This window comes from Scatophagus argus, chromosome 13 (assembly GCF_020382885.2).
Source record: "Scatophagus argus isolate fScaArg1 chromosome 13, fScaArg1.pri, whole genome shotgun sequence".
NCBI classification, from domain to species: domain Eukaryota; kingdom Metazoa; phylum Chordata; class Actinopteri; family Scatophagidae; genus Scatophagus; species Scatophagus argus.
Window position 1 is genome coordinate 3,298,669 of NC_058505.1, and position 18,619 is coordinate 3,317,287.

An 18,619-nucleotide genomic window follows, 5' to 3' on the forward strand; every position below is an offset into this window, starting at 1 on the left:
GACTTATGGGGTGGTGAGGCAGGAAAAGGACAAACACCAGGCAAACAAATCTGACAGGGAGCAGACAAGATTCAAAAATCCAATAAACAAACAAGTGGAAACAAAGCAAACGTTCAGAGTATATGAGAAGTAAACAGAAGGAAAAGGCTGGCAAGCAATACACTAAGACTAACTTATGAGTGAGGGGGAAAAATACAGACTTAGACAGGGAAGGAAAGACAGCTGAAACTAATCAGCAGTCAAAAAGGAGGGAAAAACACAAAGACACAAGACAGAAACTGAAAATAAAACAGGAAACAGAATTCAAGAAAACCAGAACCATGACATTTAGTTCCTTCACTCATCAGTATCTCTGAAGACATCACCATGTAAACTTATGATCCAACAGCCTAATTTAGAAAGAAAATGTCAACTATTTTATCACCGTAATGCAATAATACTACAGCAGCAGTGGCTTTAAGCCAAGGCTTAAAATTCATCAGGTCTCAGTGCGTTTATTTGTTCAGCTAATCTCATTTCTCCTTCTAACTCAGCGCTCAGTACTTTGAGTTACTTTCCACCTACAAACTGACATTTGTAAACCTTGCTCATATATACAGTAAGTATTAGCATTACAGGCACCCAGAGAGACCATATGGGTCATCATTTTTATGCTTTGTTTTTCTTAGCCTGGCAAGCTTTCTTCCTTAGTGATAACAAAGCAGTTTCTGTTTCTATTTCCAGCTGTAATCAGCCACAAAAAATGATTACATGGACATCACATTGTGTGTTATCTGTTGCTGTCAAGTGTAAGCCACAACTTAACCGTCTCTACACGATTACAACATCAGAGTGGTTTCATCTGAGGAGGCCGCAGTTTGGGGTATGGAGACATCGCAACATTATTACTTTGTCATCACAAGGAAGCAAAACACTGTCAGCTCTCCCGTTCCTGCTTCTGCTGCTCATCAACATGCAGAGCTGTCCTGCTACACACACCCCTAAACCTCCGTCATCTGAAGAGCCGCGAACGCAGCGGAACGAAGCAGTAATTACAGCTTTCAGAGCTGCCGTTTGAGCGTCTGAGAGGAACCCGAGGTACATAATTGATGGATTTAAGTCACCAAAATGGTCAACATGCCAAGAGGAGGAAAAAAGATGAACTACTATTATGATGGAAAGAAAGGCTGAATGATGTTGGAGGAATCTGATCTCACCAGGGATTTCTGTGTCCTTGCTGAGAGCATCAGGCTTCGCCGACGTCTGTCTTACGGGTCAAGCTGAGCTGTCTCGTTCAGTCGGTGTGTTTGGTAAGACAAAACAAAGGCAAAGACACTCCAGTGAAGTTCAAATCATTCATCTGCGTGGCTGTCGTGGATAAACGGGCTGATTCAGCACTCAGTCCTGTTTCCGCTGGGGCTCGTTCACGACTGCTTCACGCACATTATTTTTGAGTTTTATCTTTTGACTTTGTCATGGCATGACAGGAAATATTCCATAAGTCAGCCCACTGTTTCTATAGACATTCATATTCCCCAGAGGATGAATGCTGACGATTTCTGGTGATCCCCTGACTTTTCCTCTACGGCTCCACCATTTGATTTGAAGCCAAAACCCTAAAAAACCAAAGATATGCATACCCATAGGCTACATGTACGCTGGAGACGGACAGACTTGACTGATAGTTTTCATTATCAACACAACTGCTACAGAAAACATGTAGGAGGAAATACAAAGTGGCCCTTGTTGAGCACTTAAATGTGGTTTAAAGAGAGGATGAAAAGAGGCTAACGGGCACAGTTTGGCTCAGCCTCTTTTAAACCACAGCATTGTGCAGCGTCATGGCGACAGCTCCATGGCTTCCACCACGGTGTGAATCGGAAAGAATCCAGTGAATCCAAAGTGAGCTACATATGTTTCATGAGCTGCACGAGAGCCACCCCAGACGTGTTGATTCAGCACAGTGGAAGGTTTTCAAAGGTTGGCCCAGAATGGTATATTCAAGTTTTCTAAAGGAAGAACCGCAGCCGTACCCCGGTGGCATTTATCATCCTAACACATTAACTGCACTGCCTACAGATGAGACTGAGTCTTTCATCACATTTAAATTCCAGTTGGCAGTAGATGTCAAAGCTTTCTTTGCTGATGATGCTGTAGATGTCGGTTAGCAGCTCGTCTCTGATCACAGCCAATAAGAGATTTAAATGAATCAAAGAGGGATCGCCGATCTGAGCCGTTCGAATCATCACGGGTGTTTAAACAGGCAGAGAAGCTAAGTGGCTCCTAATGGAAAATCACTTTGATATCTTCTGCTCCTGAATGATTTTCAGATTTATGTGTTTTTTCCTCATCTCTAAATGTGAAGAGCCATCAGAAATGTCAGCGCTGACGGATGTGTATCCTCCCACACTGCGGTTTGAAGGGGCAAATGAAAGATGCAAATGTATGTAAATTGTGCTGGTTGTTGAGGGGGAAGTCTTTCCTGTGTGTCAGCTACTTGAACAAATGCTAACGTTCTCTCATTCTGTTGTTTAGACACACGTCAGCTTTCTGTAACGTCCATCAGACGTATTGATTTGCGAACAAATTGCTTCACGAGCACAATCAGCGCATCTCCTGTTAACATTTATTCATTTGATGATTCATCAGTAAAGAAGAACCTCCAGCTACAAGGAAAAACACAATCGTTTGGAAAAAGCATCGTTTTCTTTTACTCTCATCAAGAACAGGATTTGTTGATGACCAAACAACCAGAATATGGATAAAATCTGAAAGTTACTCAGGCTCACAACATCACTTTTATTACCAACACTGCAAAAAATTGAAACCATCAGAGAGGAAATACACTGACAAAAAAATAAAATAAAACACTCTTACAGAATCATTTTCCTGTATTTTTTCTTTCTGTCAACAAAACCCACGAAAAGACCAAACTCAACAACGCGTCAGCATCCCTCGCAGCATCTGCTTTCCATAACCTGTTTGTGGCCTCAGTCTCAAGTGTATGGACTCAGCAGGAAGATGCAAATATTCCATATGAAATTAGTTTGCAAATATATAGTTTCATAAAAAAACAAACAAACAAACAAAAAATCCTAAAACAGCTGGGCACTGCTGTTTTTAGCAACAGAAGTAACTATTTTCAGCAGCGGATCAATACACATTGTGTGTGGTGTATGGAGTATTTACAGCAGCAGGATGTCAAATGTGATACTGACTCAAAATAAACTACAGTGAGTGAGTGTGTGTGTGTGTGTGTGTGTGTGTTCATCCTAATAAACATGTCACCCAAAGCAGCAGTGTGGCTCATCGCAGTGCTTTTAAATCGTTTTTGGATCGCTTTTGCGCTCTGTGGCACAGTGAGCGTTCTGGATACACAGACAGACAGAACTTGTTAGTGGGGGCAGTTAATTGATTGTTTTTGTCTTTGCGTGGGATTTGATGCTTAAGGCCTGGTCCCACCAGCATTTCAAATGGTGAAAATTTGCTGCAAACTGAATTCATTGCTGTCAAATCACCGGGGGGAGTGGATGGGGGGGTGAATCTGCGACAATTTTTTGCACTGAGATCAGCTTTTGGTTGAACTTTGCCAGGCGAGTTTGACCAAACTACATTTGAGGTTTGAGGGATATCGAGAGCAGGAGAGGCTGAAGTGGACGTTTGGCTGTGCTGCACCCTAAAGCTTTATCTAAGTTCTGCTGCTGGAGTTTAAACTTCCCCAAAAACTGATCTACAGTTATGACACAAAACAGCTTCAAAACAAAACGCCAATACAGCTCGTTAAGTAACAGTTAGCAAGTGGTTATCAAGCCACGGGGGATTAAATGGTCCAGTATGTAGAAAACAGACAGAGGGAGCTAGTCAGTGTTAGCCATTAGCTTGCCAGTTACAGCAGATTGGCTATCAGGCCTCCAGAAGCAAACTTTCATGAAGACGCACAGAGGAACTTTGTTGTGTTACTTTCTGCTGTTCACAATGTTCAGAGCACAGAAGGAAATAATGAGGTTCAAATGTGAAACTCGTCCGTTTGCCTAAATAATAACAATAAATAATAAAATAAATGCAGTGTGAGACGAAAGAACTCTCTGATGTAAAGGACGTGGCAAAGACAGGCATGTGTGGCCTCTGCTGTTGTGAGGTGGGGAACAAAAGAAAAACACAAACAAAGATGAATAACGCACTTTGAAATTTTAGCAACTCTTGTCATGAAAAGCCCACCCGTGCTTTGGGGTCCTGCAAAGAGACGGTGACGTGAGTTAGCCAAACGGCGGCTGTTTGCTGCTGTTCATCCTCCCCTAATCAGCAGCGCTCTTCACACGAGCTAAATGAACAAAAGGCGGGATTTGCCTCATTTTCAGGTATTAATATCAGACTGTTTTAATTACATCCACGTCTGCTTGATTCTTGAGTCTCTCAGATTATCGTTCTGTCTCATTCTGATTATCTCGCCGCTTTCCATCGAGTTACAATCCACCTGTCAGAGCGACGCAGATTAGCATTTCAAAAGCACATTAACCATCTGTGTGTGCAGCGAGCGAGGTGACTGACAGCCACAGTGTTGTGGAGTCTGTGCTGCTGTCAGTGTTAAAAGCTTTGCTGTTCAGAGACATTTAGAGAGCTGGGAAAGGAAGCTCCCAGCAGGCGGCGTACAGCAGGGAGGAGAAAACTTTTACAACAAAGTGAACAACCTGCACAACAAGCCTTTTAAGAAAAGACTTGCAAAGTACAGGAAACTGCAAACGCTCAACACTCATGGATATAGTTTTGTTCCGTGCTTTTGTTGTGCTTTCATGTTACGACGGAAAGAACTATCAAGGGAAAGGAAATAAGTGTGGGAGAAAGAAAAAGAAGGGACTAAAAATGAAAATACAGCACTAAAATGAATCCCTCCTTTAGACAGAAGATAGATAGATACTTTATTGATCCCGAGGGAAATTCCATTATGAAATGTCTTTAAGTCTCTCTACCAGTAGATGCCAGATTGCAGTGCACCATTTCTCAGTGTTTCATGTGCTCATATGTGTGATCGGATTCAAAACGCCACTTGTCAACACCAACATTCTGGTCGCACAACGTTGCTGGATGAAAATCACAATTTAAAATGTTTAATTCATGTGCCAACTGCTGTTAGAAACTCATCAAATAATGTGCTGGCATTTGGTGGACGTACACAACAGGCTGCAAGGACTCTCACAAGTTTACAACTGGACACTGAAGCTCCACAGCCTCTTAAGGGTTCATTGTGATATTCCAGCAAAGAAAAAATCATCACACATAAGCAAACCAAAAAAAAAACACAAACTCTTACAGAAATACTCTTCCTGAGGGCCTAATTACGGGTCAAACATTTCCTCTTTAGCAAACATCCATTCTTTATTCTCGCAGAAAAATGCCTCAGTCAAATGACTCCAGTCACGATTCCAAGCTCCCCGATTCACTGAAACAAAGTTGTGTTTGAATGTTTTAAATCAACACAAACCCCCCCAAAAATCTGTTTCTCTCAAAGAGTATTGGCAACCTTTCGATACAACAGAGTCACAGGTTAGAGTTTGCTGTAGACGTTACTTCCACATATACATTTTTGGATATTTACAGTTTTTTAAGTCCAGGACTGCTGCCTGTTTGCATCAGTATATACTTTATGTACAGTAAAAGACAAAACTGTGAGCATTGTTCCTTTGTTGCTTTCCATATTCTGTGGAGCCACAACCTCCATCAAAGTCTCTAAAGCGGCTCTGAGTGCAGTGTAAAGTCCTGAGGCGTGACGGGACACCTCCGGTCTGCACCTCCCGCTCCAAAACCCACCAGCTCATCAGCTCATCGGGCCTCCAGTTAAATGAAATACTCCTTTGGGTTTTCACCGGAGACGTTCTGGGAGTCAGCCTGGTTGTTGAAAGGGAAATCCTGGCTGTCCTCCTGTTTGACTCCCTTCACCTCCTGGTTTCGATACGTCTCTTTTCTCCGGTAGAGGAATCTGGCAGCTATCGCCAGGACAGTCACAATCACAAAGATCACCACTGCTATGACACCTGCGAGGTAGAGAACATTCACTCTGACATGTTCAGACAATTCTGTGTAAGACTATTTGATTTTATTACTGGTAGTTTGATGAGCAGACTGATCTAAGCTGTGATGTGTTAGCTTAGCACAGATACGGGAGGCAGTGTTAAGATGTTAGCCAAGATCCATAAAAAGTGCTTTCTGTGTACCTTTAACCAGTTCTTAACCAAAACGCAGGTTGGCTCTTGGATGTATTAGTAGCTAACAAAACACTACACGTACACAGTATATATATATATATATATATACATAGTATAGTATATATATCACAGCATATCTCTGGAGATGATCTAGCAGTCAGTGTTCTGTACCAATCGCTCTACTAAACAACTTTTCATCCAGTTTTATGATTATTTTAGATTTTTAAAATGTGTTTTTCTTTCACTTTCTTCTGAAAAATGTTTTGTTTTTTTTGTTTTTTTTGTCTTTGACATTTTCCCACAGCGTGACATTTAAAGAATTAATGAATTTAGTTCAGGATTTTAATGTGGTGATTACATTTTTTTTCCGTAAAAACCATGTTGGACACACAGTGGAGATTTTCTATTTTGCCTTAAAAAGATGTGGAGGGGATCATTAAATCTCTGAAAAATTATTTTACACAGTGAAATGAACTGAAGCTTAAGGCTGCGTCAAGGAGGAACACAATACTACAATGGAGCTTTGAAAGCAGTTAATAATGTAAAGTATTGATGTGGATCTGCAGACCCGCCTGACAAGCACCTGAACAGTCCATGTTGTGACATTCTGATGTGTGTTCATCTTTCTGAATCCCACAAAGCCTTGCTACTGGCTGACCAACACGCTGACTTCCTGTACAGTAAACGTATCGCGGTGGACTCACAGCGCTTTGTGAAACATGATTTCTGCCCATCTCGTCCTCCTCTGGGTCTGCCAAATCTTTTCCCCTGCCGTCTGGCTGTGCGACTAATCTGACTTCAACACGCAGTGAGCAGAATTTCACACATTTGGGCTCAGCTGGACTCTTCTGTTTGGCACATTTCATTATCAGGAGAGGGTTTTATCGAATTGGAATTCCAAAATACAGCTGAAATCAATTTTGCAGTATATTACTTAGTTTGCATTTGAAGAGAGTGTGAAAGTTTCTCCATTAGCAAGTCATTTTAGCGGAGGTTTAATTACTTCTGCTGTGCTTAGTGCAGTGAGAACAGAATTGTGGATGTATAATGGACACTGTTAAATGACTTTTGACTCTCTCACTTTTCTCGCTTATAGCAACCATTAAATCGCGCAGAGGTTTTCAGATGGAACACCTTTGCTGGCTTTCTCGAGAATATCGTTCATCAATAAAATATTGAGTGCAATCTCTGACTGTGAAAACTGAGGGAAGTCCAATACAAACATCATAAAACCAAGTGAAAACAAGTTCCAGGGCAGTGAAAGATGGTGTAAGAGTTCAGTACCTCCAATCAGAGCCGAGTCGGTCCTGATGGCATTGACCAAAGGCTGACCTGAACCCACTGAGCCCGACTGGTCTACAGCAGCGAAAGAGAAAGGTAAAAGTAATCAAAGTTAGGAAGATAAAAGAGCGAGACATACACAGAGTCAAAAACAACAAACCAAAGGTCACCAAGAATTAGAGGAGGGGATGCCGACGAGAATAAGAGAAAAGCAGATATGATGTAGAGAGGGAAAAAGATAATGTCATTGTAGAAAAGAGAAACGAGGAGAGAAATTCAGAGAAAACGTCACAGTATCATCAGTCACAGCAGCTCTCCAAAAGACTCCAATAAAACGACATGAAGCTGGATGAAAACAAGAAGCAAGGAAAGAAATGCTACGGGAAACTGCCCTCTGTGGTCCAAAGTAATCATCTCATCAAGCACACTGTTACGAGTCTCCCTTTGTCAGCCCTTCCACCAACCTGCCACTGAACATTTAATGAAATACAATGAAATATCGTGTTAAAAAATGCTCAGCAATTATTGGGTATTCATGGAAAAGAGGAGAGCAATGACATTTCAAATAGGAAGGCAAAAACATCCTCTGAATAACCTTTTCTTTCAGGTGTGTGTGGGAGTGTGTGTAAATAACCACCACTTTGCTCGCCACACCAACTTAAAAGTTGATGATATGTCACAATGTTGTGTTGGCAACTTGTTCTTGCTGCCCCCAAGTGCCCAAATTTTGTTTGTGCTGATTTGAATAATGACAGTTTGATTTAGGAAACTGCATAATGCAGAACCCACCACAGCTGATGTTGCAGTTAAGTTGTGCAAATCCCCAAATAAATTTAGAATTAATTAAATTACCAGAAAGCAACTGACACACAGTGAACGGGGACTTGTGGGGCCCCTGGGTGCCTGCTGGAGCTGTTCTCTGCTTTGCTCCAGCCTTGTTTACAGCCTGAAGATCAAGAAACTGGCAACCAGAAACCACTGCATTAGCAAAAAACGAAAATGAATACACGAGACAAGACAGGCTGAAAGTATCCCAGAACGGAAAAGGAACCCAGACAGTAAAAAAGTAAATCTTAAAAATGATTTTTCACCACCCTCCCCTGTGCACTCCAGTCTCACCTGCCCACAGGTGAAATAAACATTTAAAATTCCTGACAGCTTTTGAAAGCCAAACCTCCTCTCAGTCACTGCAACTGCGAAACTCATCAGCCTCAGCTACAAACCCGACTCCTGCCCTCCTACCTGACAGGTGGTGTGTGTTCTCTGCTGCGTAGGGATTGGCTGAAGCTGAGGAGCCGCAGTTGGACTGAACCAAAGGTCCGGTGACGACGACGGGGCTGGTGTCTGGGTGGAGCAGAGCAGCTTTCAGAGGGCTGATGGAGTTAAAGTGGACCACCGACAGACAGCCGGTGAAACCGAGAGACGCCAGCCTGGCCAGATCTGGATCCAAATCATCAAAGTCTGGAGAGAGAAGAATGAAGAGGAGGCTCTACTTCAAGGCGGGAAACATGGACTTTGAAGCTGAAGTCCTTCTTATCTTCTAATCTGACACAAATTGTCCCTGACAAGACCACTTCATCTAGTTTGTCTTTAAAAAAAAAAAAAAAATGGTATTTTGTGACTTTTGTGATGTCTGTTTTTCCATGTGTATAAACAACATAAACAAAACTGTTCTGGAAGAGGATATATTTTTCATGGAAGAAAAATTCAGTTTGTGTCTATAGTTTTAAGAATCTGCAGTAACAAACTAGAGTTAGACCTTTTGGGAATTTCCCTGACTGACTTTCTTGCTGAGAGGTAGAAGAGAAGACCGATGGTGCTACGTTAGCTTAGCTTAGCATAAAGACTGAAAACAGGAGAAAACAGACCAAAGACAACAAAATACATGACACATAACAAAATACATATCTAAAGCTCATTAATCAACACTCTACTGTATATCTCATGTGTGTAATCCTCCCAGAAACAAGTGGAGTGGATGGATCTTTTTTGCAACGTGGTTTTCAGTGTTAACTAACTGGAACCCTTGAGTGTTCAAGACTGAGAAGAGCTGAGAAATAAAACTTTTATCTGTTCTAGTGACTGAACTTTTAACCCTCCATTTACAGGCTGCAGTTTCTCACCCAGTAGGACAACTTCCAGTAAGAATCACCACACACACTGGTGGGTTCATGGACTCTGCTTCCCCTTTAAAGAGGAGGATAACAGTGGCTGCACACTGACTCCCACATTCAGCTCACACACACAACCTCACTCACACCATAAATACAGCAGACAGATTGTCAGTGACACATCTCTCACTGCTCGAGACAGATGTGCACTCTCACCTCTATCTGTTCACTTTATTGACTTAAATCCCTCCATCATCCCCCTGCACTCCTTCACTGCAGTGTAAACAGCAGCTGTGAAAGCCGACATCGGCGCCGTAAACAGCTGCATCAGTGTCTGCTCAGATGACTGAGAGGTGACTGTGGCTTCACCAGAACACATCTGCATGCGGATGAGAGCGGCAGGAAACACTGCAGCATCCTGTGAGCGCCTCTCGGCTGATAACGCTCTCCCCTCCCTCCCTTCCCTCCCTCTCCGTCTCCCTGTATTCCTGTCGGGTCCATCAGTTAGGCCGATGGATGACAGGGTTGGTGGGCGACAACAGAAAATCCACTTCCCTCCTTCTTTTCTGATCCTGATCTGACTCTCTGCCTCCTCTGGTTTGGTGGAGGGGAGGACGGGTCACACACTGACATGACGGGGTTAAAACACACTGAGCTGAGTTACAACGTCCTGCAGCTCGACGTCCAGAAGGACAAAATATCCTGACACAGTTTGCATCAGTTCTTCAATCAAAATCTTTCAAAACATTCATCCAGACATCCATTTTCTATACAGCTTTCAATACAGCCTATCCCAGCCGACTACGGTTCACCCTGGACTGGTTGCCAGCCAATTGCAGGGCTGACACACAGAGAGGTACAATGTAGAGCAGCCAGTTAACCTAATGTGCATGTTTTTGGGACTGTGGGAGGAAGCCGGAGTAACCGGAGAAAAACCCACACAGGGGAGGTGGGAAATTACATGTTGCAATTCCTCTTTTTTCACTAAACTTTATTAAAATATTCTTGCAATGGGACACTTCAGTGAGACAAAGCAAAATGTAAAAATACATGAACAGAAGACACCTGGAGATATTTTGACTGAGTCATGTTATTCTGGTCATTATTTGGTGTTACCTGATGCTCACCTGTGATGAAAGCTTTTCTAACAGCAGAATTTTAATTCTAAGAGCCGGCGTGTTTCGCTTTCTGCGTCTCTGTCTTATCAGAGGCCTCTCAGCCCCTGATGTTATTAACGTCTGATATCTCAGTCCGTCTCTTATGGAGCCACTCAGAGAGAACATGAGTAAGTCATGACAGAGCCAATTACTGTCTCACGTCGACTGAGGTCCCGTTCCAGGACTACAAACGGGCTCAGCGAGGATGTGGATTAAGTCTCCCGGAGGGTTGATGGTTGGTTCCTTACAGGATTAAAATCTGTGTAGGTGCAGAACAGGAAAGCACAGCTCTGATTTAACTTGACCCTGCGCTCATTTACTGGAGCTGTCTAACGCGTTTCTCACCTTTTATCTCATTCAGCGCAGCCCACTTTGCATGCAGCGCTTCTTATTTTATTTTAACAGCTAACAGGAAAGCAGCACAGGTCCAGCACGACTGGGCAGGCAGCTAACCCGAATAATATTTCCATTCAAGGTGTGTGTTGTGTCTGCGTTAGCTGCTTCGTCACTCACCGTGCACTTTGCCCATCACCAGCGACTTGATGGTGTTGAATTCTCCTTCAGATGTCAGATTGAATTCTTCTATGGGGTTTTGGTCGATCTGTAAGAGGAGAATTATTTCCTAAATTAATTTGGGAAAATTCTGTATTCTTTTCTGTTGTTAAAGAGCAGCACTTCAAGGGTGCGAGGATGAAATTTTGCCAATTTTACACCCGATTTTATACAAATCTGTTTTAACAGATATCTCTCTTCAGACTAAACTCACACATTACACCTTTAAAGCACACTCACAAAGATATAAAGATTGGACATGATGGAAACTGATAAGGTGAGATTCATCTCGTATGTCATTGGAGCCCCAAAACACAGTGAATCAGCAGGCTGCTGCTCTAAGACGAGGTCACGTTGTGTTTCAGGGTGTTCATAATTATACAGACATTCAGGCTGCTGCCTTCTGGTTACATGAACTTTACCTCATACATCATCAGAGGCTGCTGTTAACAAGATAAGAAATTCAGTAGATCCAGAAACGATTAAGACGCTTCATATTTCATCTGTGCAGCCTGCCGGCCTGTCGTAGCTGCGTCCAAGGCAGTAGCTGCTGGTGGCTAAAGTGCTGACTGGGGCTTGAGTACATAGGGGAATATTACAATACTGCGCTGTGGTACACACAGGGACTAGATGGGAATACCTTTGAGCACTTTGCATCAAATACACAGATACACGAAAGCTTCAGTCTCGAAGCCTTAAAGGATGTGGCAACACTTTAAGTCCACCTATTTAGCATTCATAAGCATTACATAAACCTTTAAAAAATTGGTTAAAACATACTTAAATGTACTTGTAAGCAGACATAAATGTCTAGAAATGTATTTGTCAACCCCTCCTCTTGTGAGCTGCATGTAGAGGTGAGCATGAAGGCAGATAGACAGCTAATCCGAGCTAAACAGGGGAAGTTAGGTGACACCGAAGAGGACTGTGAATGAGCTGCAGGCTGTTTAAAGGCTGATGTAAGCACAGGTAAGCCTATGGTCTGCCCAGGGTCTGGGTCTGCTTTGCACGTTTCTGCACTTCACTTCACTCCTTCTACAACACCACAGTCACCTGTCTCCTGAAAAGCAGCTCAGAGAATCTCAGCTGAAGCTACCTGCCCAGCACCAAACAGCAGAGAGTGAAAGTTAGTGAGAAGCTGGTGAAGGAGGTTGAGTTCACTGAAGTGATAAAAGCCAGATGTTTTGTTGAGTTGGTGGAGACCAAAAACCAAAGCAGGAAAGGAGAGTAACTATTGGATTGCATTTGCCAGATGTCCAGAAACAAGACTTGAGGAGGCGGTGGATGCGTACGTGTTAGATGAAGTGATGAGGTGTTTCTACCTGCACAGACACAGAGTCTGACAGCCTCCTGACGGTGACGGTGTGCAGCTGTCCATTGGCCAGGCTCCTCACTCTGCTTCTCAACACTTCAGCATCTCTGCTGCTGTCCAGCTTGTATCTCACCTCCAGCATATCTTCACACACACACACACACACACACACACACACACACACACACACACATCAAACCACGGGGTTACATTTCAGATCTCACAAGGAAGGAAACAACCTTCAGAGCTTCAGAGAGAGAGAGAGAGAGATTTATGTTTAAAACATCATCATCATCATTTCAAACGCTTTTCTTCCCCTGAAAATGGCCTCGCCGTGTGCAACTCGATCTTTGTTAACGAGGTAAACACATTTAATCCATCCGAATATAAATATAAATTATTTTAAAGAAAGAGTTTGCTGTACTTTGTACTATTTTTATGCTAAGAGGATAAGAATTAATTCCTTCTCAATAACTGAACAAATCTGACTAAATTCAATGAATTCTCCTAATATTCAGAACATTCGATGTGGAGGGATGAGAAAATATAGCTTGTCCTTTACAGCACGTGTTATAATAGTGTAAATGAACACAAAAAAATCCTGTCAGAATTTCAAAACGACAACTCACCCTGTCTTTCACATGAGGGAATGTCAAGGAATCAGTAATTTTAGGAGCACTTCCAGCTACCTGCTGCTGCTCTGATAACAAATTTATTCTTGAAAAGACGCCTTAAACAGAGAGCTTGTGTTTGAGCTGAGGAGGTGTAACTGCAGTCGAGGGTAGAAAGAAATCAGCAATCTCAGGGCAAATAAGAGAGAGCTCTGAAGGACTTAATTGGACACTGCAGTCTAAGTGCATTTACCTGACGGCTCCACGGCCAGCATGAAAGCCTTAATGTCCTGCTGTCCATCAGCTTTCTCTGACTCATTAACACCAGAAGAAATCCATTTACAGCTAATCTAGCAGCAAAGTGCCAATTCTATCCGACTCTCAGATGCTGAAAATGTAATTTTAAATTCAAAGTACCTCTTACTACTCTTAAAAGCCAAAATTAATTATTTCACACAAAAGTTTCTAAAACACATCAGCGAGTTTTCTGCTGTTTTCATTCAGGAGCACCACGACGTGCCGTCCATTAGCAGCCCACCAAACTTTTACTGCCTCAGCAGAACTCATCAGGTCTCAGTGATAAGACCAGTGGACACCTTTTTTTTCCCAGCAGAGACAAAACATAATAGCAGGCCCGGCTGGACAGATTAAAAGGCAGTAGAAGCTGACGGGGTGAATCCAGAGAGAGGAGCCATGTGATGGATCCTGATAGATCTGGTAAAGCTGCAGAGCACAGCAGAGGACGAGGAGGAGGACAGAGGAAGGAGGGAAGGAGGAGGTTTCAGGAGAAGACGACACCAGAGAGGATGAGAGGACGGCGGGAGGACAGAAGTAATTGAAATGAGTTGAGGGAGGGAGGTGAAAAGAGGCTCTCGAATGGACTCGTAACCTCTGAGGTTTGAAAACTGGATGAGAAGAAGAGGAGAAAACAAAAAAGCAGAAAGAAGAGAAAACGATTCAGGATGCAGAGGAGTGATTCGCTGTAAGAGGGAGTACATACAGGATTTAAGAAGTATTCAAGGTGTAGGATGAAATGAAACCCACGAAGGAGAGCAGACCTTTAAAAAGGAAGTTCATCTTCCACATAAACCCCTTCAAAATAAAAGCCTGCCCACCGTGCTTGTTGATGAGCAGAGCCAGATACTCTCTGTAGTAGGAGCTGACGTAGAACAGCACAGCCGGACTCTGGGTCGTCCTGAAGCTCAGGGAGACGTTCTCTCCTCTCAGCGTCATGTCGGAGTAGATGGAGGACGGCAGAGCGCTGCTGTTCCTGCTCAGCTCGTACGGCTCCTTGAAGGTGTAGCTGACGGACGTCCCCGACTTGAAGCTGGCCGACACCTCTGGAGGAACAAGCGGATGGACTTGAAACTGTGTTACTAATTACTGATGTACCTTTGTGCTGTGAAACTTTGAAAGCCTTAAATATTTCTCCTGCACTCAGGTAAACAAATGGCATTTTGGGGGTTAATACTATACACATATTTCTAAACTTTAATTAACTTCCAGCTTTGCATGTCTGCTTCAGTGAGCAAGAGAACAAAAACATGTCGTCAAAACATCAAACACCAAACTGTTGCATCCGCCCTCTCATTTCCCAACAAGACACAAGAAATGAACTTTTGAAATATGAAACAAAGCCTCCCTGCGCATCACTGTGACTCACTCACAGCAAACTGTTTTTCTGAGTCGGCACGACGGGGAGGTTAAGGAGCTACAGCTCACATCGCTGTTCGGGGGAGGAGGGTGAAGAGAGTCCTCTCAGAAAGTACAACTGGCTGAACTCATTTAAGTTACTGAACTTATGGAAGCCATGAAAGTCAACACATTATTACTGAGCTAACATCAGACTGTGGACTTAAATAGACTCCAACACATCAAACAGACACTATATGCAATAACCTTTGACGTCATGCAGTCAGCTAAGTTAAAGCAGCAGAAACAATAAATATCCTTAACCTTTAGACAAGAGCAGATAAACACCCACATATGGAATTACTCATATTTTCATTTTTGTTTGTATTAGCTCAAGGGGATCCGTCCTATTATCACTGCCTCGCTGGGCTGAGAGAATTATCAGAAATCATATTACCTGTTACAGAAGTTCAAGACTGAAATTTGTCTCCTAGAGGTAATACAAGCTGACCAGAGACATCAAAACGGGTTTAACCTTGGCTGTTGAGATGACATATGAGAAAACTACAGTAAATGCAAAGCAGGAGGAGGGGGTGGAGGCATGAAGTGACACTGCAGCATCTTATAAAAACTGGTTAGACAGGCCTCCTACAGGGAGGTCAATGCAGGTGGCACCACTGAAGGAAAGCTCCACCCGAAATCCAACTTTGGAATACCAAAGATGTTACTTCATCACTTTGGCTGTTTGTACTTTTGTCTTTCAGAGTCCTGTTAGACCCCTTCTGCACCACAGTCCACTTAACTGCAGTCCATCCATCCCAACTTCTCAGTCAGCCCTCACGCTATACATATATAAATATATATATATATATATATATATATATATATATATATATATATATATATGAAATAATAATGAAACAAAAATAATAAAAATAAATAAAGTCCCACCAAAGAGACTTATTACAAACTCTTTTCAGCCTCTAAATTTGTTGTTTGTGTGTCATTGAGTTATGCAAACAAGCACTGACAAACCAGCATGCTTGTCACCACTGTGGGACCAATAAAGGATTATCTTATCTGCAGTGTTACTGCTTTCCTGAGGTGTGGACTCGAGTCACATGACTGTGATCCGAGTCACAGATTTGATGACTTTAAACCTGACTTTATACTGTATGTGGGTACCTGTATGGCAGAAGACTCCAGTGTAGGCTGACAGGCCACAGTCGCAGTGGAAGCCGTTGGTTCTCTCCACACAGCGGCCCTGGTTCTGGCAGAACGAGCCGTAGCTGCTGCAGTGACCCGGGCAGCCGGGTCGAACCCCGGGTGTGATCCTTGCCCTCTCCTCCAGGTCCAGGGTGACGCCGTTCAGCTGCAGAGAGCGAATGCAGCCCCGGAAGCCCTTCTGCCTGGACGCTGTGCCTCCTGAGAGCGTGAAAAAAAGGGGATGACGTTACATTTAACATTCAAACACTCGGCTAATCCCAGAGACACCCGACCAAAGAGGAGACAAATATTCCTGTCCTCATCCATGGATCTCCTGCAACACACCAGCACACTCTGTCCTCTTTATTCCAGCTTGTGTGTTATTTCTTTGAGTGTTGACAAGTCTCTGTGTTTTCTTTTCTATGGCTTTTCATTTCTCCTCTTCCTCCTCCTGTCATCTACAGCAGATCCACACGTCGCCTCGACTCCCCCAGAAGCTCCAGGCTGTCAACACTCTTCTTATGAAAGGACACCATGATGAAACAGCAATGAGGCAAAAAGCAGGAGGCAGAAAATGTGAGTTTTGGGAACAGAACTTGCATCAGCTGTCCGTCTGACTGCTGCCAAGTTCGCTGCTGACTACAAGTGACAGAGGAGGCATTCAGGTTCTTTACTTAAGCACTGCTGCTGATTGAAAATTAATGATGATGATGTGACCATGATGTCACATCATGGTGATGTGACTCATTTTTCATGACTCATTTTTCAAGCAAAAGATTTGAAGCATGTGCTGGTTGCAGCTTCTTAGATGGAAGGATTGCTTGTTTTACTTGTCTCCGGACAAAAGAACAAATTTAAAGGTGTCATTTTGGGTTCTGGGAAATCACAGCAAGCATTTTCCACAATTTTTTGACATTTTATAGACTAAATGATTAATCGTGGAGACAATCAGAAGATTACTGAATAACGAAAGTAATTTTTAGTTGCAGTCCTACATTTTAATAATTGATGAACAGACTCATCTTTTCAGCTGTACTTCTATATACTGTGGGGTGGTTTAATTTATTACAACACATTAGACTTTATTAGCTCTTCGAATGTTTTGCATGTTAAAATAAAGCAACTAAAGTAACTGCTCACTGAAAAAGCGACTGATGCTGCTTGCATGTGTTCACTTCATTCTTCAAAAGATCAAACTTTGTATTCGGCCTCGCACGTTCTCTCTCATGTAACGTGGTCACTTATTGTTCATGCAGCTCAAACGTGAAAACCTCCCATTTCTGCATTACTGAGATCACAGACTCACACTCTTATTGTGCTCAGAGCACAAACTTGGCAGCTCTTTGCTCTCGGAGTTTAAAGCGGCCAACTTCCCATTGTTCAGCAGCCGCTTTTCACACCAATAAATCACGGAGCTCCACTCTCCTCTAGGCCTCCTCTCTCTGCTCTGATTTGACTCGTATGAATTATTGAACCATCCAGGAAACACAGGATACACTTTCTCTGACACAACACAATGAAGAGTAATTTCTTCAGTCATTCACATATTAAGAGTTAGGAAACTGACTATAAAACGGGTAAGACACACTGCTCTGTTTGGAATTGGTAAACTCTACATTATCTTTCACTGGGATGACACACCAACTGCCCTCACATGCACGCTGACTATATGACATTCTTATGCCAATTCCTTTTGTATGCAAATCACTGTCTTGATGTGTGCAAAAGAAAACAAACAGGAAAAACAGAAAATGACGGTTGTCTTTGCAGAAATTCAAGGAACTTCTACTTGACATACAAGAAAACCTCCTCCTTTACTCTGCAGAGAAGACAGAGGAAAGCTTTCGCATCTCCGGAAAGGTTAACAGTATGTACTGAAGCTGTGAATCCAGCAGGGACAGGAAACAGATCCCTGAGGACCACCACCTTTGATCGTAGCAACAAAACAGGGGTGGAGAAAGGTTGTTAGGGAGCCAACCTTCCTGACAGGGAGGCTGTCAGAGTGGTGAGGGTTTTAACCACACACCCTGCTCTTCCTAAGCTCCAACATGGATTACACTCTCTCCACATCAAAAAACACTTAAGAGCATAATGAGGGGTTTGTGACGTGGAGATCAAAGAAAACATCAAAGAAGCCAAACGTAGATAAACTCCACCTCTAACCAAAGCAAAGCCATCAGCGGTAGCTTCATATCGAGCAGCACAGCCTCATCATGAGACCTGCACACGGCGTACTAATCACATGAGAACACAAGAAGATGAAAAACAATTAGCGAAAAACAGATCAAAGTAAGCGTCAGAGGTGATGCACGTGCAAGCGACATCAACACCGAGCTTGGAAAGCAAAATGTACGAAGAATGAATCCAAAACTCGGGGGCTTCGTGACATTTGAACCACATGTCCGACAGTACGGCCTCAGCTCAGAGATGAGGATTAAAGTCTCGACATGAAATCAGGAGATGCTGCCTGATAATACAGATACAGCAGCTGATCATCTGAGTTGTGAGGCGCAGAGATAAAGTCATGATCAAAGACTGTGGTTTGCACACAGGAAAACAACATGCAGTGCAGTGTTAG

The 18,619-nt window shown here is 43.0% G+C and overlaps 1 protein-coding gene across 2 annotated transcripts in view; it reads right to left on the reverse strand.

Annotated features, from left to right (window-relative positions):
* Positions 1 to 3,110: 3,110 nt before the first annotated feature.
* The window catches only part of LOC124069719 (contactin-associated protein-like 4), a 78,911-nt gene continuing 63,402 nt past the window's right edge, over positions 3,111 to 18,619 (reverse strand). The window contains exons 18-24 of one of the 2 annotated variants that reach the window (XM_046409110.1): positions 16,021 to 16,260; positions 14,319 to 14,543; positions 12,603 to 12,736; positions 11,242 to 11,329; positions 8,703 to 8,921; positions 7,464 to 7,535; positions 3,111 to 6,008 (exon numbers count right to left, since the gene is read on the reverse strand). In XM_046409110.1, the coding sequence (XP_046265066.1) occupies positions 5,812 to 6,008; positions 7,464 to 7,535; positions 8,703 to 8,921; positions 11,242 to 11,329; positions 12,603 to 12,736; positions 14,319 to 14,543; positions 16,021 to 16,260 (1,175 nt within the window). In that variant the 3' untranslated portion in view covers positions 3,111 to 5,811. The remainder of the gene's footprint in view (positions 6,009 to 7,463; positions 7,536 to 8,702; positions 8,922 to 11,241; positions 11,330 to 12,602; positions 12,737 to 14,318; positions 14,544 to 16,020; positions 16,261 to 18,619) is intronic. The other variant, XM_046409111.1, reaches the window with a different exon arrangement.